The following is a 22,422-nucleotide window of genomic DNA, read 5'->3' on the forward strand; positions in this document are numbered from 1 at the left end:
AGTGCTGCATAAAGAGTAGTTTGGTAATTTATTCAGCAGAAAACTTCAAATTAACCCTTAGTCAAGATTATTTCAAATATATATATAAATATATACAACTACACAAACCAAAAAAATCCTCCCACTGAAAATGAAACAAACATCAAATTGTAAGAAAATCAGAACAGTGGTACTATAACCTCTCGTGATCTTTAGGAAGAGGTGTTTAAAAATATCCAAGTACTTTTTTCTCTGTTCCATTGAAATAAACGGCTAAATGGGGGAAAAAAAGGTGAAAAAGTAAGGAGAAAAAAGTTATAATTACCCTTTAAAAAAATCAGATTATTGTTTTGCCTCATCTCAGGAACAATTTATTAAATGGAACAAAGCAATAAAGAGATGAGCAAACATCTCACCACCTGCAGATTCTGTGTGCCATGTTGGTCCCAATTTAATTGATGAGAGTATTACTTTTGATTTCAGTGGGAGCAGAGTAAACTTTTTCATTTTATTTCTAGCAGAAGTAGAATGACTGCAAACTGCTTTCCCTAATGGACTTTATTCACAAAACTTAATCAAAAGTGCTGTAAATAGAAGAAGTTGTCTCTATACTCTCAAAGGCCACCCATTACTTTATTGCTTGTTATTAGAAGACTTCTATCTTTTCCAATAGTCCCACGCTTCAGTATTTTAATAGAACAAAACTACTTGTTAGCAACCTGTAAGCAGTCATCTAAAGTTCTTTAATATTTATATCTTTTTGAGGCTTTTCACCCTGTATGTGGGTTCAGGGTTGCCTGTACAAAATAAATGACTGTTGCAGGAAATATAAACATGATATTTACAAGTTCACAATTCTTTATTTTATATACAATTCTGATGAATACTTTTTATAGTTGTAGCCTAAGCACTGTGTAGAACTGGCATGCTTCTGATATTCACAAAAATGTAATAAAAAGTAAAATAATTAAGGATAAATTGCGCACATGCAAAATTAATCCATTGCCTTAAGCTATGCAATAATCTAATTTTTTTATACCCTAACAGTTTGCCTTCCTGCATTTTTTTGATGGAAAAATTCCATGCAAAATCCTGTATTTTTTCTTGGATAATATTTCACATTCTTTAAACCTTCCATTAATTATTTTACATGACATTCAGACTGCCTTCAATGAAAGAAGGGAAAAACCTAAAAACACAGCTACTTTTGTTATCACACTATAAATCCGAGCTCAGGGATTATGTCAATTACCTGATTTACCTCTACAGAGCAACTGGGGAATTTATGTTTATTATCCTTATCATTATTCATATGTTTGATTCAGTTTATTTATTAGAAATCTGTCCTTAAAGTATTTAATGAAAAATAATGTTCATACAAATAATTTGACTCTGGGATTAACAAAAATCCATCAAATATTCAAATTCAGTTCATTTAAGAAGAACAATATTTGGAGTGGTCACCTTGGATGCTTTAAGACAAGTTTATTAAAAGTGTCTCTGTAATCTTTTTTCATGGGTAAAATGTTGGCATTTAAGTGCTGAACAACTCTACTCAATAGACCATGGCTGATATGTTTCAGTTCATCAAATTTTGATCCTGTTGCTGAAATTTAAAACAAAACAAAACAAAACAAACCCCCAAAAAACCACCACCAAAAAACATCCACTGCCAAGCACCAAGTTTGGGCAGAATAGCCAAATCCAGTATCCAGTTCTTTGGAAAATCATTTCAGCCATCTTCTTCTAAACTAAGCTCCATGCAGTAATCAAAATATGGGGTGACTGTTGGGAAGTGTTTGCAGGTTATGGAGCGATAGTGAAGCGACTTTGTATCATCCCTACATGTTGTTTTCCAGGAGCCCTTTGCCTTTTACCTTCAGACTGTGATAGTGTTGCTGCTGAGGGCAGTGCCAGCCTGGCTTCCTCTGGGATCCACTGCAGAATTCCTTTAGAAGTCCAGAGGCCGGATCATCATGGTGGTGGAGCGCAAGGAGTAGCTGGGCCCTTTGAAGTAATGCCATTTGATGCCATTGAGCTTCCCGTGGTTTTGTCCAGCTGTGTAGAACATCCCGTTGAGATTGGAGGGGCCACAGGCATCAAACCACCACCCTGAAACCATTAACACAAAATCTTATACTGTAAGTGCACTAAATATTTTATTTTGTTATATTAGGTTTAGCTGATTAGGAAATTCTGGTAAATATCTCATAAATAGTGCCAGTGTGGTATTTTCATATTTTCCTTTTTTTTGCTCTTTTGTGCTATTCTATAGTCAGCAGTGCTGAAGAACACACAAGTGCATTTACAGAATTGCAAAAGTAATTATGTCCCAATCCATTCTAGTTTTATATGCAGTATGTGAAGTAAAAGCAAAACCATGAAAGACAAATGAACTGGTTTTCATATTTAGACAGTATCATATTTTTCATTTAAACCTCAGAAAAAGACTATAATTCAAAAGAATTTTGCATTAATTTCACTTGATTATAAGCATGATTCTATTTTATTTACCAGTCCTTTTCTGTTGCTTTAACTGTGATTGTTCAACTGCTCAGTTACTTCTGTTTCCAAAATAGATGTTTTCATCAACTAGATTATGAGAATTCTGATGCTGCATTGCTCTATTTTAAATTGTTGGTTTGAGATTAAATTAATCAGTAAACTCTCTTGTTTATCTCTCCCAGATCTTTTCTTTTAAAGGTGAATTTTAAATTGCCATGGGAGCTAGAGTTGTAAGAAAAATTCCAAATAACATGAAACTTGGCAACACCAAGACTACAGAACACAAACTGACAAAGATAAACTAGGTGACATGCTGACTGTACTGGAAGTAGTGGCAGTTTTGCTGGATACCTTGATGGGAATAGAATTTTCTCTCCAACATCTTGCAGAGTATCTATGTATAGTAACAGAAAGATGCTTAGTTCAGACTGAGAAAGGTGGAATTCCCAGACTGCAAAAAGCAAATACCCCCAATGTCAAAAATGTATAAACTTCTATAGCTAGGAGTTCTATTTGTCAGAAAGATTATTGTTGGAGCTTTTTCTCATAGTGAGACCTATAATTTTATAAATCTTTATCATGGATTTTATGCATCTTTCCATGGAATATGGTTGTACTGAACATTTGTGTCATGAGGAAAATAAGATCATAAAAACCAGGTAGTGAATTTTGCTTTTGATAGTTAAACACTACTTAAATTTAAAAAAGTTATTTCAGCCTGCACATCTCAGCATTATAATCTTACCAAGACCCCTTGTAAAGGATTTTCTAATAGTACTGGTAGTGGTAAACTGGTCATCCAGTGAGTGCATACTGAATTGTGCAGGTGTCACTGTGGACTAGAATGCTGATTTTAAAATTGTCAGTGTTTTTTTCCACTCTGATTAGAGCTTACTCTGCTCTTTGTATTTAGATCCACATAATTTTTTCTTCTAGTCTTGTAATTCCTAAGATTTTGGAAAGTACTTAGTGGTTTGGGTTTTTTTAAGGAGTAACACTTCATAATAAAATCTTGAGGGATGAATTTATGCCAGATAAATTCTGACAATCTTCTATTTTGGTACAGCTGACCTCCCTTTGATTTCAATGTTATGCCTAAGGGGACAATAATCAAAGAAAGGGAAAGCTGTACAGCCTACGTTTTACTGTAGCCAGAGTATAAACTTGTAGAAATTAAAAATTAAGCTAAACAGAGAAATCCTAATCCTCATTTTTCAATGCTGGAACTCAGGTGCAGCTGGGTTCTGTTTATGGATTTGGGATGAAGATTTGGGATGCAAGCTGACCTAGTTACTATTTAATTTAAAAGAACAAGAATACATGCATAAATGGTCATTTTGGGGGGGTGAAAGCTTTCAGTGATTCCATAAAAAATCAATGTAAAAACTGGAGTAAGCCAAAGAAATACATAATTTTGTAAAACATTTGTGAAGACTTGCTCCAACCTCTCATCACAGATTTCTTCTAAATAAACACTTCTTTCAAAGTGTGTTTTGATATTAACTTTTTTTTCCTATTGTACTGTTTTTGTTAGTGAGAATGAATGAATGAATGCTTGAAAGATTGCACTAAAACTTTGGGTTTACTTTCTTACTGTCTTTTCTTTGGTTATTTAAGTGAAGTGGGTTGGGTTTTTTGTTTTGTGTCATGGTGGTTTTTTTCTCCATATGGTTATTTCTCTCCATGCCCCCCTGCAGTCCTCTGGAAGGCATTCATGCCTCATGGAGCCTCAGATTATCACAAGGCTTCCTACTGCATGTCTCAACACTGAAACTCACATCTTTGAATGGATGCAAAGGAAATGTTTTTTACAGATGCTTTGTATGTTGAGGGAAAGAGGAATGCAAGCAGCAACTTTCTTGGTAGGTTTGAGTGAACATAAACCAGAGGTTTCTGAAAGATATACCTGCAGCACTGCCATTTCAGAAAATACCAAATAAAGCAGCTCCAGAGCTGTGAGACAGTCTGACCCAAGGAAGGACACTCAGTAGCCAGATGTTGGCTTATTACCTGGAGTTCATGGGATTTTCTTATGAATAATCTTGTTTATTTTTGTCTGCAAGGTAATGGCCTTCAAAGTTATTTTTGAACCACAATGAGATTTTAACTTTGGAGATAACTTCTGCAACAATTTTCATGGGATATTTGAATCAGGCATGAGAATGATGAAGACTGGGCATTGTTAGAAATAATAAGAGAAGTAAGATTTTAAAGTGAAGTGATAAAAAGAAGGCTTTCATGAGGAGTTTGAGTTTTTATTCTGAAAGAGAGGTAGTTCCTTAAGCTGCTGTGATCACAGAGTCACTAATTACTCATTTGAATTGAGGGCAAATTCAATTTTTTAAAGTTATCCCACCTCTAATATTTTGTATAGTACAAGCAGCACTACCATCTCTATTTGTAATAAAAATCCCTAGGTTATAAAATATATTTTCCAGACAAAATATAAATTAAATAATGCATAGTAATTATTTTGAAAGTTCAGCTATACAAATAAAAATGAATCCTCAATGTAGATGGCCGTTTCTCTGGAATATTTAAAGTAGGTTCACATATTGTGTATGGTTGTGCTTTGGTCTTTAATTCATGTTGCTATAACCAAAGGGAAGTTGTTAAATTTCATGTCAGCTCTTTTCATTACTAAATATATTTTTTATGCTTAAGCTACCCTATCCTAGATAGTTGAGCTCCAGACTATACTATATTTACACTGCACTATATCTTTGACTGAATATAAATGCATATTGAAATAATTTCCACAGTTCTTGCAAAAAATACCTAATTGAGCATTGCTCAATTGAGTAACAATAATTAAAATAAAAAGAACCCACAAACATCTTTTATAATGGCTTCCTGAAGTGACAAGTATAAATTTTGCATGATAGGATCTTCTTTGTCAAAAGCAATATTAAAAAAGGGCTTTTGTAGGCCAAAGCTAACAGATTTGCTTTTTTTGGCTTATATAATTTGCAATTAAGCATGTATGCACGTAGAATTCTTTTTCAATGACCTAATACTCATCAATTCATGAGTGCACTCTTAGGCTGGTGTGCATTGGGAACAGTAATGATCACTCAGGTTTGATGGGAGCTCCTAATTTGACTTTTACATGCTAAAATAATAAGTGTTTAAACACTGCACAAAGGGCAGACCCTTTCCTCAAATGCCTCTGTCTTCCCTCCTGAGGACACTGAATGTCTCCAAATGCAGCAGAATCAGTGCAGGCCATTCAATAAGATCCAAAGTATTTCTGAATGGTACATTTGTGTGAATTTATGGAACAAATGGATCCTGTGGAAATACAATATTTATTTCTAGCCCTCTGGGTTCATCCATAAAGTTTAGTGCATTTGGCAACAAAGCCAATAAAATAAAAAAAATATTGAAATATTCCTCAATATTCAAAAGAAATATAAATTTATTTAAGGAATTATTTCAATGTTTCTGACATTCTGTACTTTAAAGAAGTTAGATGGCAACACTTAGGATCTGCTTGATTTTGCATCAGTGATTTCTCTTGGGTGAAGTTGTGGATGACACCTTAAACTACCAGTTAAGCCATGGGACTGAGTCCAAAAGAGTGAATGTAAGAGAAAAGACTTAGGATTGTTTAGTCACAATTTGAAAGACAACTTGCTAACAATGTCAAATTAAATAAAAACCTTTCAAAGAAATGGAAAGGAACCATGTTTTTCTTTCCAGCGGTGGAGGATATGGAGGATGGAATACGTTTAAATTATCATAGAATTAGTTAGTCAACATGCAAAGCTCTCTTACATTATGTGTAGACAAACTCAGTAACAGATCTTAGCATGAGAATGAACATCAATAGAAATCTAGAAGATGAATAGAAAGAAAGAAACAAATAGAGGAGAATGTGTCTTGGAAAGGGACTAAATGACCTCTGGAAGTAATTTTTATGTTCTTTTATTCCTTAGAGTATTGGATTGACCAGACTACCACTTGACAATCTGAAGATTAAATTAGAATTTAGCTGTCAGGATATAAGATGAAAAGGCATTAGCTTTCCATATCAGCTGGATAGTGCAGTCTCTTTCATAGGGACCTTTTTATGAGGTAAAAATAACATGAAATTTGCAGACTGGTGACTATGTTCTAATATATCAAAAGTTAGTCACTTCCTGAAGGTCTCCTAACACTGTATTACAGTTGCCCATATTTAACCCTGATAAACATACCAATGTAGTAATGTTTTTGTTAAAAGTGCTGCACAGTCATGTGTCTATTAAATATTTTTAATATTTCAAACAAAACCCCAAATAATGTTCTAATTATTTGATTATATGTTTTCATAAAAATATTTGGCAATATAAATGGTATTTCATTAATGGTGCTTTCTGTGAAATTTCTTTATGAAAGCAGGAATGGGCATAAAAATTAAAAAACTGGTGCTTTTTTATGTAATTAAGTGCTTATCCAGGGGTCCAGGTTGCACAGTCTTAAGTGTGCTGCCATTGTTTCTTTCAAATATTTTGTGTCAAGGAGAATATAAGAAAAACTCTGGCTTTTCTGACTGGAGTGTATAGGCAGATTTCTATATTCAGCCAAGAACTTCTCTCCAAGTCATAACATGAATCCTCCATACCCTTCTTGCCAAGGATTCATAAAATTCACCACTTGGAGAAAAAAAGCAGTGTAACAAATGCATGATTGCAACATGGTTTTGGAGTCATTGATCAGTCTCTGACTTAACAGATGAGAAATCTACTGAGGCTCAATAAATATGTGCTTAATAAACACATATTTCTCTGACTCAGGAAGCCCCTGAGATTCAAAAGAGACTGAGTGAATACTCAAGGGAGGTATAATTTATTTTCATTTTTCTTATGCCTGTATTGACTGCTGTCAGAGACAGCAGGAAACTTCAGCTGGATGGACTTCTGCTTCCAGTTAAATAAAACCAACAAACATTTTATTTCAGTTATCTATGCTGCTTCAAACCTTGGGAGACATCTAGAAAGTCTCCCCGTCTTCGTCAAATTATTTTAGGGATCAGAAGTTTAGCAATATTCTCACTTCTCACTTGAAGCAAGGTAAATGTCTTTGTAAACACCTCAGACTGCAGCCAATGCCAGGCAAAGAAAATCACCTTAAAACCTTTTTGGCAAGCCAAGATACCATAAGTCACTTTCCAGTGACTCAAAACAATTTCACAATTTGGGGCTCAGCTGACAGGTGCTATCTGGCAGAGCAGATGGGAATTTGGCCCAGGAATCTGATCCAGAGATGTTAAATGCTAAGGGCTATATTGGAAATGCAAGCATTTTGAACTTCTATACATAGGCTCATTCTGGTGAAAGTTTGTTGCATTTTTAGTGCTGTTTTTTGGGGAAAAAAAGCTCTGTATATAACTCATTGGAGTACTCTTCAGATTAAGGCTTGAAATATTATGGGGAAATAAATATATCTGTGTGTGTGTATATATATATATATATATATAACCCTTTTGTTTTCTAGTTTACTGGCCCGAGATATTGAAACAATGAAGAAATTATTTGAATGAATATGATTTGTCTACTTTTAAAGTAAAACAAACATGCTTATTTTAAATTTACCAAGTCACAAAAAAGCAGCTAAAACATTTAAAATACGACAGCAGTTTAGAGGGGTTAAGAATCCAGCTCATGCATATAATTTTGAAGACATTCCCTAAAATCCATGTAAACATAGAGCCAAGTAGCATAGCATGGCTCTTGAAAATGCAAGAGACACACACACCATGCACTGTTGGTGCTTCTGTATTATTCTCCAGTATTTAATTTCTCTTTCTAGGGAAGAGGGATGAGATGTAGGAGGAGGGAGAATAATATTTATGATATAGACCAAATAAAACTGACAACCAGCAAGATCAGGGAGAGAAATGTGTGTTTTCCTTACATTTTTATTTTCAACCTTGATTATAACCATATCACAGTCTTGAGCTTTGGCTTATCTCAGTCTTTATTCCTGACATAAATATATTCAGTTCACCTCATAGAGATAACGGACTCACCCAAACTGTCAAGATAGCTAGAACTGCTAGATTGCCTGCAGATTTCATACCATTCATCATTAAAGAGCTCTCTGTGATGTTGCCAATACTAACAGTCTCATATCTTTTTGGAAAAAAAAATAAAAGGAGGTTTTCCAAAACCTATAACCATTGCTACTTTTCTAAATTAGTCTTTCTGGTACAAAACTGAAATATACTCCCTAAAAAGATGTTTTGGTATTTAATTAAATTCTGATATTTCTCAAGGAATGAGAAAATTGTTTCAAGGAGAAAAGCATAGCAGAGTGTTTGAGGAGAACTCTAGCATGATTGAAGTCTTTCTTGAGAAACTACAAGTTACAGTGATGTACAAGCTGTCTCCAAAAGACCAGTACTCAGTCTAGTCCAAAAGAGTAGACTCATCTATCTCCAAAGGCTTATTACACCTCCTTTTACTGTGTGATTTGCTAAACTTGTGGTTTCCTCAGCCTTTGGTAATTCTCTCCATTCCTCCCTAATTTCATTTGGTACCAGTAAATTCCAGTATGTAGTTGTGCTGTTGATTTACAGGAATGTATGTGAACCTTGTGGAATGGTTCTTCAACAGCAGGCTGGCCTTAGCAGGGTGTTGACCTGTCATAGAACTCAGAGCAGGAAAATAAACAAAGCCCTCAGCTCCCAGAACGAGCTGTCTGGAAGGAGAGGTGTTTCCAGGCAGCTCAGACACATGAATGAGTCTGCACTTCAGCACAGACACAAGCCACACTCAGCAGCTTCTCACTAGACTCTGGCCTGCCCTGGAAGTAACATCACTTAAACTTAGCATGTTTCTCTAAAGGGAAAGGTCAACAGCTTTAATTAAAATAAACAGTTGGCTTCTTATCCACTATCTCTGTCCAGATTTATCTGGTTAGCTTCTATTTTTTATAGAAATGAAAAGGTAGTGTCTGATCACCTGTTCATTGGAAGAAGTTTCCCATGATAATGTCTAATATGATATCCCTAGAGGAAGTTAGGGGAGTTTGAAAAACTGGCTCCCTAAAGACTTTCCTAAATGGGTCACTTCCAACTGGAAAAGGAGAATGAGGAGTTGAGTTGTGCATCTGAAATAAATTCTTGGTGATGGGAAACCATCTTCAGCTAACAGATGATTGCTTTAGAGGCTCATATATGCCTGGATGTGATATGAGCTGAATTCAATTAGGATGCCAGTAACCACAGTAACCACAAATAATACATATTTAACAGTCTGATCCAAAATACTGAAAAATTTGCATGCTATAGGATTTTTTTTCCAGGAAAGTTAGAAATCACTGAGAGAGAGTCTCCAAACAAGATCAGATGTGAAGATAAGAAAGGGCCTTTCTTGGTCATACAATCAGTGAACCAAAGAATTCCAGTTTAAGCTTTCTGCTATGATAAAGTATTCTAGAGATAAAGATTATCTTGTCCATAAAGGACAAGAATCAGGACTAGGAATAAGTATCATTTGCCAGAGAAAATTCTGCCTCTTAGGAGCATTACTAGTCTAAATGGAGAGATAATCTCAAATATTTATTCTCTGCGCTGGAGAGAACAAATACCAATCATAAACACTATTCTTTGGGGCAGTCAGCTTCACTTGGGACATTAAACTGTCCCAGTGTAACTTGTCTGTGCTCTTCCCCACCTCAACTTTTCTTTCTTTTCTTCTGTAGTTCGATTCAGCTCACAAAGCTTAAATCTTCCTGATTTGAACAGCTGGTTACAGGTCTAGTCTTTCACAGGTGAGTGAATTAGTCATTCACTGTCTTTATACATTATGCTCAGCTAACAGAGAAAGTTTAATCACTATAAATATCTTAATAACAGAATCACATCCATAAGTGAAATAGATAATGATATAGTGAAGAGATAATAATGATATAATGAATAGTTAGCAAGTCTAGACTTTGATTGTTTCCCAACTTTACTGTCTAATACCTGGCCATTTCTCTCTTCTTTTGCTGGTTGATTGTTCAACTTCTCACAGACTTCTTCCCACCTTTTTAATACTTTATATTTTTCTTTTTTATTTTGCCTATCTTGCCTAAAAATTACACTAACTTATATGCTTTCCTCTTTGACTTTGTTGTAGCAGCTTCAGTGCAGAAGTATACTGACTGCATCTCTGAATAATCCTTTCTCTGCTGACAGTAATCTAGAGGAATTGGCATTATGACATATAGAAAAAAATAGCAGTAATAATAATAATAATTTTAACTCAGGATTTGTACATCCATGAAACAATTTCATCCCTGGTTGCTTTAGGAAAACACAGTAGATTCCTATTAATGTACCATATTTTCAGAGTCAGTTGTACTCACCTCCAGTCAACATGAGAGCACATTTACACATGCAGTTGTCGTTGTCAGCATCTTTTGTACTGAATTCAGCACCATGCAAGATCAGGCTACTCTGTTTTCCAGCAGTTCCACTGTGACCTTTTAAATAAAGCCTGAAACAACAAGAGAAATCAATCAGAGTCACCAAAATAGAAAAGAAAGAGAAGAGATTCTTATTTTTTCCACATCAGGTTGGCATTGTATGAAGTGCACCCAGAAAATCCATAAACCTCTTGTGCTTTGGCTCAATCTGGAAATACAACAAAGTAGAGGGAGTGAGAGAGGAGGAGTGAGAAGAGATGCCCAGATATCTGGAATACATTGACAGAATAACTATCAGCTGGTTCTTTACTGTTTCTTTACTGTGGCACAGAACAGGAGTTAACAGGAGTCATGTTATTAATGTCTGGGCTTGGAAGAGGATTTTAGCAGCCTTAGAACTTTTAATTCCACCATTTACAGCACAAGCCAACAACCCAGTTCTGCCAAAGCTGTCTCTGAGTGACAAATGGTGAATAACTTAGAGTTCAAGCCACAAAAGTTTTCCTAATTTGCAATGCAAAGCATCTCTTTTTTTAAAGGAGTCTTTCAGCTAGTTGAAACCGCAGCCATGAGCTAGGAGCCAAAGCTCAGCTGCCAGCAGCCAAATGTGCCAGCTGCAGGAACGTGGAATGTAGTACCTCTGTCCCACCAAGGAAACAATGAGTACCTGGGTTCACACTGAGTACCTGGCAGAGGAGAGGAGAGTAGATTGGAGGAAGATGAAGGTCTCCTTTGTCATAATAGCTTCATATGCAAGAAGGAAGAGACAGGATCTCAGTGTCACTGAAGAAGTTTGAAGCCACAATCCTGACACTCAGGAGCAAGGCCTTGCTACTGGAGCAAATAAGAGGGGAAGACACATCCTGCCCCTGTCTCACTGAATCTACAGGGTAGGAATAAATCAGCCACAGGGCTAACCAAGAATATGGCTCGGTAAATTGTAGGATAGACTTCTCCACTGAAGTGAGAGACATCTGTTCTGTTTCTTCTAGGGTTATTGAAGAGGGGAAAATATAACTTTTCAATATCAAGGAGTTACAAGAACAGAGGCGCAGGATTTAAGCAGGAGACATGTCTGCTTCTGTCTCTGATTTACCTGTGAGTTCTATCCTAGAAAAAGTTTTCCTAACTTCTCCCACAGACAGAGTGAACAAGGAGAGCAGATGGAAGTCACTGACTGTCACTGCCTCTCTGCTGTTGTATTTTTGTCTAGTACTTTGTATGAATAAAAGAGTTAATGCCTTTGCTAGAGTGTCATTCATCCATTTGTTCAGATGGAAAACACAGTTTGCTGCAGTGTTCACAATATTAACAGCAGGAGTAGAGAACATCTTTAACCTTTCTAGCCTACAATAGTAGCAGTAGTTAAGCCACTGGCATTTTTCTAAGATGAGGTGAGTCTGTCCCAAGACTGAGATTTAAATAAAACCCAGTTCTCCCACAGAACTTTGGAGCTGAATTCTGCGTATGAGAGCAAGGGCACCACATGACAGCTTTCCTTAATCAAGTGTAGGCTGCTGCTTTTCATTGGTTTAGTTTTGGGGTTGTTTTTGTTTTGTGTGCATCTGTGGGTGGATATTACATCCAAACAAAACCAATAGGATTAAATGTCACAGAAACTCATTACAGAAAAGCTTTGTCAGGATATCCAATGAGGTTACTCAAAACGTTAAGGCATAGCACCAGAACTTGGCAATCTACAGAGTTTCACACTTGTAGACTGATGTAAACTTCATCTAATTTTCAGTGAATTTCTTCCTATATGTCCTTTGTTCAACTCTAAAAATGAATACAATAGATGGTAAGCATGAATATTTAAAAATTCAAAATAAAATAAAAAAGGGTCTTGTCAGGTTTATCCTTTTAAAGTAGCTACACTGCCTTCCTTAATTTGATTTTATTTTTGAATGTTAAATGGCTGAAGCTGATGATTAAATACCTTTGGACTAAATCCTTAGGGCAAATTGTGTATATATAGAGAGATAACTACACACACATAAACATACAAAACTTATTGGATTAAATACAAATATCATGCATAGTCAAATACTGTTCTGATAGTACAAAAATAGATAATGCCAAGTGTAAACCTCAATAAAAGACTGTGAAAATCCTTTGTAATTTAACAAGAAACAACCTAGGAACAGGTATTCAGGATGGTCATTGCATTATGCTATTGCCCAATCATGGTGGAAATTAGCCTGTAATGACCATGTTAATCTATCAAAGGATGTTCATTTTAGACAAGATTAATCTAAGATCTGTCTTTGCACATGTCCACTTCTTTGTTTCATATAAATGAAAGGCTGGAATTGATCCCATCTCCATTCATTGGACGTCTGCCTTGTTTTTCAGGCTGTGCCTAATATTTTGCAGAACAAAATAAACTTCCCTGAGATCGTGTTGATAGAAAAATTATTTTTTCACATGACATCTATGATTTGAGTTTAAATGGCTGTATATACTCATTACATCAGCCACACCAAAGCTCACAGAAGTCTCATAATGTCAGTATAAAAAGCAAATGCTGTTTACTTAAATAAGAAAGACAAGGTTAGCGAGACCTTTTTATTAGCAATCAACACTATAAAACCCACTTAGTCCAACAAAAAATTATAATCTAAGAAAACACAAAACATAAAGAAGTATAAATATTACTTGGTATTCAATGTTTCCCCCAAAGAGTGAGTGCATTAGGATTATTTACAAGCTCTTTACTTTCCCTGATATTTTACAAGCATCCCACTCATCACAGATGTAGATCTTGCCAGTTATGTTTGACTATCCCTCAACACAATTTGTCTAGTAGGTCTCCAGTGACCTTAAAAGAATAAAGCTTTACTTGGCTCTGAACTCAAGTGTGCTTATCATGCTGCAGCCATGTGCAGATGGACCACACTGTGAAACAGTAATTCTGTTTCTTTGGGCTTTTCTTCCTGAATTTTTGTATATGCATTGCCTATTTAGGAAAAAAATGACACTGCAAAGCTAGCACTACACCAAAATCAGATCTCAATCAAAACCCAGAACAGGTCCTGAGGCAATCAGGAGCTTCAGTTCAAGCCATACAGGTCCAAACTAGTCTGGCTTGAGGCAAGTCTGCACAGCAGTAGGCCAACTGATGAGCTCGCTAGCTCCCAGGATCAAGAGACACCTTACTACTTGGACTTCATTAGTTATTCAGTATTCTCAGATTCAGATTGGTAGGACTGAACCTTTAAAACAAATTTCAAATAACTACTAGGACACAGTTTTGCTCCCTTAGAAAAAATGGCAATTCAGGGTATAGTTCCACTTGGTTGCCCACGGAGACAGAGGAAATGAAGTTAAGAATAAATAGCAACTCACTATTGATTAAAAGTCAAAGAACATTTTTAGGAGTACATCTCCTGTCTTTCCACTTGCTCACAGCCAGGAAATTCTGATCAAGGAAAGATGGGGAAACACTGCTCCGATTTACACGTTAGGTAGGAAAATTAACATTTGTGGTCATATAAGCAAGAACAAATCTACTTTGTCTGCATACAGTGAAACTGAAAAAGTAACAAATAAGCAACAGCGATTAAATCATGAGTAAATAGGAGTAAGAGAAATACTGCATTTGTATATTAAATTTTGAGGGCTTCCATTGAATTTTTAAAAAAATTCTAAATAAACTGTGAGGAACAAAGAAGCACTCATTTAAAAACTAGCAACTTTCATAGGTGAGATACTTAAGGACAAAAGATTTTTAAAAACATTGCTACTGTAATATCTAGTCTAGCATGGATATTAGAAACATTCTGCATTTTTTTCTGGCGCTGTTAGAGCAATGGCAGCTTGGGATCTCTTTTCTCAGGGGGTGGGGACATGAGGGGATTGAGCATGTTTTGCTTTTCATTATTTTTATTGTGTGACACAACCTGACTCTCTGCAGTAGCTTGAAACAAAAGTTAGATATATTGTGTGCAAAGAGATCTAAAAATATTACATAGACAACTGCAGGGCAGCCTGAAATGACATTTTAAATTTACATCAGAAATTTTTGCTTTTACAGTGATCAGGTGACCTCAAATTCTTTCAAATATATACTTATTATACTTATACTTAACTGTCTTCAAGCCCTGTTTGAAAAGATTAACAGATAAACTTCAGATAATTCTAAATAAATAACAATAAATGCAATCATAAATCTATGCGAAAAAGTTGTGTGCTAAATATCACTAAAAGTGTAGGAAATAGTTTCTGATGCAGTGCTTTACATATCAAGCATCTAACTTTAGACTTTGTATTTATTTATTTCTTTTTACTTCAACTAGTGAGAGTTCACTAGAGCTCCCAGGATTTAATAATTTAATATTAGCTAGTTTCTCTCCTTTTTTTTCTTTTTTTTTTTTCTTTATTTTTTTTTAGAGTTGCTAGAGATCTCTCAGTCCTTTATTTATAGCAGTCTCAATGAAACAGCTAAAAAGTCATATCCAGCTTTGTCAGTGAGTAATGGTTATTTTGTCTGTAAATGAACAAACAAGATAATAGCTTACTGCAAACACGAACAACCATCATAAAGAGATGTAGAGAACCATCTGAGCTACCTCAGGGTGCATCTCTTGAGTATCCTGAGTTTAGAGCAAATTTCACCGTTGCCATTGTACTAAAAATTTGAGCAGAAATCTCCACGACTTCATAAAAGTGAGTAATGGCCTAATATCCTTAACAACTAAGTAGAGAACCAGGAGTTATGAGGTCGGGTTTAAAAGATGCAGCATGATGAATGGAGAGGAACACATAAAGCTTGCCTTTGAGAAATACTTTAAAAAGATGCCTCCAAATTCCCACCTCAGTTATATCTCTGCAGCCTAAAATGTCCTTTCTCCAGCCTGCTCATTCCACATGGCAGGAGGGAATCCCAGATTCTGATCCCTTCTCAAATGAGGGGTTGTTAATTTTGATGGAAATGGTCACAGAAGAAACTGAGCTGCATTGGGATCAAAATCCTGTACCAAGTTTCCTTTTCTGAGACCTCTCCTCACTGGGTTTTTAGTTTTTCCTAACTTTGACAGCAACTGAGGGCACCTACGTCTCAGTCCTTCTAACCTACTGGTCACCACTTAGGTATGTCCTGTATGTTAGGCATGTGAAAGACATCTTTGTTTTTAGAACCCCTGTGACTGACATTACTTTGCCCTCTAGTTTAGAAATGTTTGAGGTTGAAAAAGGATTTAATTTGCATCTTCCATCTGGTTAACAGCTGCATCTAAATTTTAGATAGCTTCAGTTTCTGAACCAAAACCCACTTGTAAAGATGCTGAAGTTGGTAGAGTTTCATAAAATGCTGTGTTAGTAAAATAATCACATTCAAAATGAAATTTAGGTGATTAAGTCCCTTTGTGAACCAAAGCCCACTGGATTGCAACCCCTTAGGTGGACCCATTATGAGATTATACTGAGTATTACATTATACCAGTATTATATTATACTTAGGATACTCTTAGACATTAATTATAATAATACTAAGCATGAAAAAAAAGAAAACAAAACCAGATAGCAGCTTCATCTTAAGTTCAGGTTTGGGGGTTGTTTTCCCTCAAAAATGCTTTAATTATTTGTGAATCAAACCCTGTTTGTTATCAATTAATAAGAGATCATGTCTACATTAAATATTGTTAGTTTCCTAGAATTCTTGCCAATGCATGTTTTCCTGAACATATTGCAGCAAGTCTCCCAACTTGCAGAGATTTTCCTGAACAAAATCTCACCAAGTCCCCCAACAGTAACAGTGTTCCATAAATAGCAAAACTACCTCTGTAATAAAGACACTTTACAAATATTCAATGATAGATAACGTTGTGAACAGGAGAAAAAAAAATCTAAATAATCACTAGAGAAATACTGCTGTCACTAAGGTTGAAACTAAAATGTGTGCCAAAAGCCAGATAAACACAGAACTAAATATGATGTGGTAACTATCTGAGAATTCTAACCCTGGTATTTTACCTCTATACCTTAACTTTTTCATCATTTAGTAGTCCCACTGAAGGGTGAAGGAAAACATCCCTTGTGCCTGCTAGTTTTTAAAATCAGTGGAAAGATCATCTCCTCGCTGGAGATAGAGCATGAGCCATCTGTAGTGACCAGAGAGATCCCTGTAAGTTTGAGCTCTGATGGATTGTAGAGTAAAAGGCATTTTAGTGACCTTGTCCAGATGACAGATAGATTATCTGGGCACCCATTTGGATCCTTTTTCTTTTTTAGGAAATAAAACTGCTTCTTAAACATAACTTTTATTTTTTCCTTTGAAAGGAAGTGGAGGAAATATTTAGATTTCATTAGAGCAGTGTGTACTCTCCTTATGAAAACAAACTAAATTAAATAGACCATTTTTTTTTTTTATCATGAATGAATCAAAATTAACTAGTTAGCAAGAATATAACACATATATATAATGAGGTAAATAATTATTAGAAGTAAACTAAAAGCTACCCTAAAGAAAAGGAAAATACTTTGGAGAAACTGAGGAAACTAGACAGGGTGGAAGAAGACAAAAGCTTAGTTAACACTACTCACAGAATTTTGAACTCTTTCTATCTCATTTAATTGAGTTGCAAGAACAATTCACCACCTTGATCTCTGCCTGTCTTTGAATGAATAACTGATGTAAAAAAACCACAGAGATGCAGAAAGGGAATATCACAATTGGTGTCCAATTGGAGAAAACCAGAAATATCAACAATAAGAACACTAAATTTTTCCCACTCCTATCTTTACTATAAACTTGCAAAACAGTGTACTTGGTAAATTCATGGACTTTTTTTTATTATATTCCTAATAGAGTTTGTAACTGCAAACAGCAGGCATGATGACTCTGCAAAATGCTGGAAACCTGAATAATGCAATAAGTGACTCTGACAACTTGAACAGATTTTTAATTTGGCTCTTAATATTCTTGCTGCCTGCACATGAAAATAATTTCCTTCTACATTTCCTTTAGAAAAGTGTAAGACGAAATAACCTCTGTATTTCTCCTTGATTGCTCTGTAGCAATGACTCACTGCTGTAATTATTGTCTGACATCACTGCAGCTTCTTGCCCATTCTCCTGTTGAGACAATTGAAATGTGCCAGCCAACAAAATATTAATTCAATATATCCAGAGTAAGAACATATATCTGCCAATTTTAAAGATAAAATGCTAATGTAAAATACAGCTATAAATTAATATGGTCAGTTTTCCTCCGGAATTGTTTCAGCACAACCTGTCTAAGGGACAACGAATGCTTTATAGCAGAGGGATCCTTCCCTGGAATTGCACACTGTTAACAGAAAAACTTGTTTTCTGTCTAAGAGCCCACAATAATTTTAGCTTGTGTTTAAACGTCAGACCTGGCAGGTCAAAGGAGAAAACTATGTTTATTCTGGACGGTGAACAAGCAAACAACCCAGCTGTGAATAAGAAACACACCTACACGCGACAGCAAAACATGAAATAGTCTAGTAAGGCTGGATGTTGTACTGATTGTGAGTTTTTACATATAATGCAACAAATTTGCTTTTTCTATATTAAGTTTGATTAATAATTGAGTAAGGCACTGTACTTATTGAGTAAAAGCACACTGGGTACAGATAATTAAGACAGATCAGGATCTACCATCAGAAAATTATTTTCCTAATATACAGCACATGGCCTGTCACACTGCTGTGAGCAGACAAATGGTGCTTTGTCACGGTTTACAGCAAGTGTTTAAAAATATGTTTATTCTGGACAGTGAGCAGGCAAACATTTGCTTCTATTACTTGAAATATATGCTACAGAAGCCACAGAAAGTCACAGAGGCAGTGTGAGCTGCTAGGTTTGCAGCTGATGTCAGTAGCATAGTGGTGATGGAGAGGAAACATACAGTAACACTGGGTTTTACTGCTAACAGAAACAGAAACATATTTAAGGCTACTCTCACAATGATGTGTTGAACAGAAATAATTCCCTCTACTCTAATCTCTCACCAAACACAGCACAGAAGAGATACATTAATCTGCTACTACCATTTTCTGTTAAAACCATTTTTCAACACAATACTTATTAAAACAAAATCACCCACCAATGTTTTTTTCTCAAGGAAATCTGAAATGAAACTTTTCAGTTATTAGATTTATTACATTTTTTATCAAATGGAAGTTAAATTCTTGCTACAGAAAAAAAAAATTCCACTCTCTCGCAGCTATATAAATGCTGATTTCCTGCTCCTGCAGAAACTACCACTTTTTTCCTTATTCATGGCTCTATTAAAGATAACATTAATTTATAAAATGTAGGAACTGAATTAATTTCAAGCTTGAAATAACTAGAGATTATTGATATTTTAAATGCACATATAAACACTGAATTATGCTAAATGATGATGCAAATTATTTTATATCATTGATGATTGATGGACTTCTTAAAAGTAAAATACAAAATTAGAAGTTATCTGAACTTTTTCCCAGCACATAGACAAAGCCAAGGTTAGAGAAATTTGCCTAATTCAAAATGTAACCTAAAATTAAAAAATATTTTTCTCCCTACTCAAACATACTTCCTGGGTTTGGCTGAAGCCAACAGCAGAAGTGCCAAAACTGATTCTTAAGGGATTTTTTTTTGGCACAGAAATACAGGGACTCTACAGAGAAAGTAATATTTTAAAAGTTTTTAAGGTTTACATAAGCAATCAGGCCTTCTGATACTTATCTTTACTGAATTGCTGAAGCTTGGGGTGTTTGTATATCTTTATTTTAAGGATCTGTTTTACAGACATTCAAGTTGGTGGAAAAGTTCAGTGAACACTTGTTGGAAATTTGATTTATCTTTAAATTGATTAATCATGTTAGAAAATCCAGTAAAAGACACCCACACAACTATAGTAAAATTTAAACTTAATACTTCTTCCAAAATATGCTTGGAAGTTCCAAAAGTCTCATAAATATAGTTTGTTGAAATCCATGCAGATATATTGTAATAGTGGTTTTCATAAATCTATGCTTTAGTTGTACTCAGGGTGACATTAATTATACACTGTCATCCACACAGGTTATACATTATCCTAATTAACTGTTTTAGATAAAATGGAAATAGAAAACTTCATGTATCAGCATGCTGTTCATGCTTACTTTTACCCTGATGGCTACTGTAGAGATACTGGGTTCTTCTTACCACACAGTGTCATTGAGAAATATCATTTACAGGCCACAGTAAAATATTCATCACAGAGTCCACTTAATTGAAAGTCATTAATCATAAGTAACTACAAAAGTTACTAATATCATAGATAGACATGTTAAAATTTTTTATTAATCTGTCTGAGATAAGTTGGTGTTTGGGGATTAATGTGTCTAAAGAGTGTGTAGTCAGTGGATGTTGGGGGGAGGGGTGCTAGGGTTTTGATTTGAGTTTCTTGTGGGCTTTTTGGTTCCTTATTTTTTGTTTGTAAAGACTCTGCTGGAATTATGCCCGAAATTATCTATAGTTGTGTTTTAAGAACGTTAAGTATCCTAAGTCCATCTGATCAGTTATGTTAATTAAAACATTGCCTTTTTTTTTTTTTTTTTTGCAATTAGAAAAAGAAATCTATGAAGATGACATTTAAATGTGTCATTTCTATTTACAGAGATACAAAAGAATATGTACGTATGTACATGCCTAGTTCCTGAAGTTCCATAGGTTTTATGTTTATTTTATTTTTAAAAGACACCTACAAAATATTATTCACTTTCTGGATGGAAATGTTTTATTTTATTTTACCTGGATATTGGATCCTCACTCTTTTCTTAATTGTGGAGGTTCAATTAAATGTTTATACAGCTCAGCAGAGAACTGCAGTCTACCTGCAACAAGCCACTATCCCAAGGATTCAGAGTACGTTTCAGGGAAGAAATTGAAATGGTAGTTTAATTGGTATTGACTCCTCCTTAATATTAGACAATATCCCTGAAGTTCCATGGTTATGATTATATCTCAGGTCACAAACCAGGCAGTGAGAAAACTGAGCCTTCAGCACCCCTGTCCTGCAGGAGAAACAGATCATGACCTGCATCTAATGCCACAAAATATTGAGTTTTCTATGGGAGTGAGTGGTAACAATCAGAAAGTGAGGAGCAGAAAAAAAAAGAGCAAACTTAAGCCGGCACTTAGATTCCAAATATTTTGCATAAACCAAAATGAAGCAGTGTCCTTGAGACACTGTCCTCTGAGACACTGAGACACTGTCTTCTGTCCTTGAGCCTCAGAGAAGAGGCTGACCCCCACCTGGCCACAGCCTGTTCTCAGGGAGTTGTAGAGAATGGTAAGGTCCTCCCTGAGCCTCCTTTTCTCCAGACTATGCACCTCCAGCTCCTTCAGCTGCTCCCCATGAGACTTGTGCTCCAGACCCTTCCCCAGCTCTGTCACCTCTGTCAGGACATGCTTCAGAAATTGCTAGGGGGTTTGTTGGGGTTTTTCCCCCCTGTGAAGAGCTTGGATATAAGGGAATTAATCATAATTGATAAAGGTAGAAATAGTCTGCAATTAATTTTTCATCAATTTGATTTCATTATTTACTCTTTATTCTGTGCTAGCAGTGCAATCATCTTTTACAATTGTGCCTCTTTGGGCATTTGAAGATTCTGTTGTAGAATTTTTTCCAGTTGTTAATGACTTAATAATCCTATCGAATCTTACTACAAGCATTGTTTTATGTGGATAGAATGGAATGAGTTTGCAGCTGCCAACAGACTACAATGTAAAGAAATAACTTAATGAATAACACATTAAAATAAATATTTTGAGCTTTGCATGAGGTTTTCAAGATTTATGTTGTGATTCATGTCAAAAAGTATATGCTTCCCACTACATGAATCCCAGAGCAAAATGCAAGGATTTTTTGGGGGATATTATTTTCAAAGCAAAATGTTAATCAGAATTTTCTTTCTGTTACCTGTGTTTGAACTCATTCAGTCCTGATGGATAAGCCAGTTCACAGTTTATTAATTTCCTCTAATTTAATTAAAGTGCTTTATCTGGTGGCTATGTACTCAGACTCATGACATCAGCTAACAGCAAAAGACATTAAAGAACCATTTTGCAGAGGTGACAGGAAAAGCAATAATTTCCAAATATGGAAATAATATAAGGTAGTATTAATGACAACATAATTGTCATGATCTCTTTCTGACCATTATATTTTAATTTTTTTATAGTTTTGTGTCATCTTAAAGAGTGTGCAGTCATAATGAAACCAGAGTGACTCAACCTTCAGTGAGAGCTCTGGTGGTCTTGCCTTAACAAAGTACTTACTATGTGCTTAAAAGAAAAAAACCAAACTTGGGTACATTGCAGAATGAGGGCCTAAATCTGTGTAAAAAAAATAAAAAATGGAGAAGGGGAGGGAGAAGTAGAAGAAAAAAAGGGGGAAGGGGAAACCAAGGCTTATCGTATTCATTTAGTACCATTCACATCAACATTATTCATTTTTTAATTAAAGATTTATTAAATTGGAAACAGGATGTAAAAGTACTTATATACACAAGAATGTCCCACCTTCAGTCTGAACAGGTCTGG

At 35.3% G+C, this 22,422-nt stretch overlaps 1 protein-coding gene across 1 annotated transcript in view; it reads right to left on the reverse strand.

Annotated features, from left to right (window-relative positions):
* Nucleotides 1–312: 312 nt before the first annotated feature.
* The window catches only part of ANGPT1 (angiopoietin 1), a 150,128-nt gene continuing 128,018 nt past the window's right edge, over nt 313–22,422 (reverse strand). Inside the window, exons 8-9 of the mRNA XM_066334845.1 lie at nt 10,822–10,952; nt 313–2,091 (exon numbers count right to left, since the gene is read on the reverse strand). Of these exons, the coding sequence (XP_066190942.1) occupies nt 1,931–2,091; nt 10,822–10,952 (292 nt within the window). The 3' untranslated portion in view covers nt 313–1,930. The remainder of the gene's footprint in view (nt 2,092–10,821; nt 10,953–22,422) is intronic.

This window comes from Sylvia atricapilla, chromosome 1 (assembly GCF_009819655.1).
Source record: "Sylvia atricapilla isolate bSylAtr1 chromosome 1, bSylAtr1.pri, whole genome shotgun sequence".
NCBI classification, from domain to species: domain Eukaryota; kingdom Metazoa; phylum Chordata; class Aves; order Passeriformes; family Sylviidae; genus Sylvia; species Sylvia atricapilla.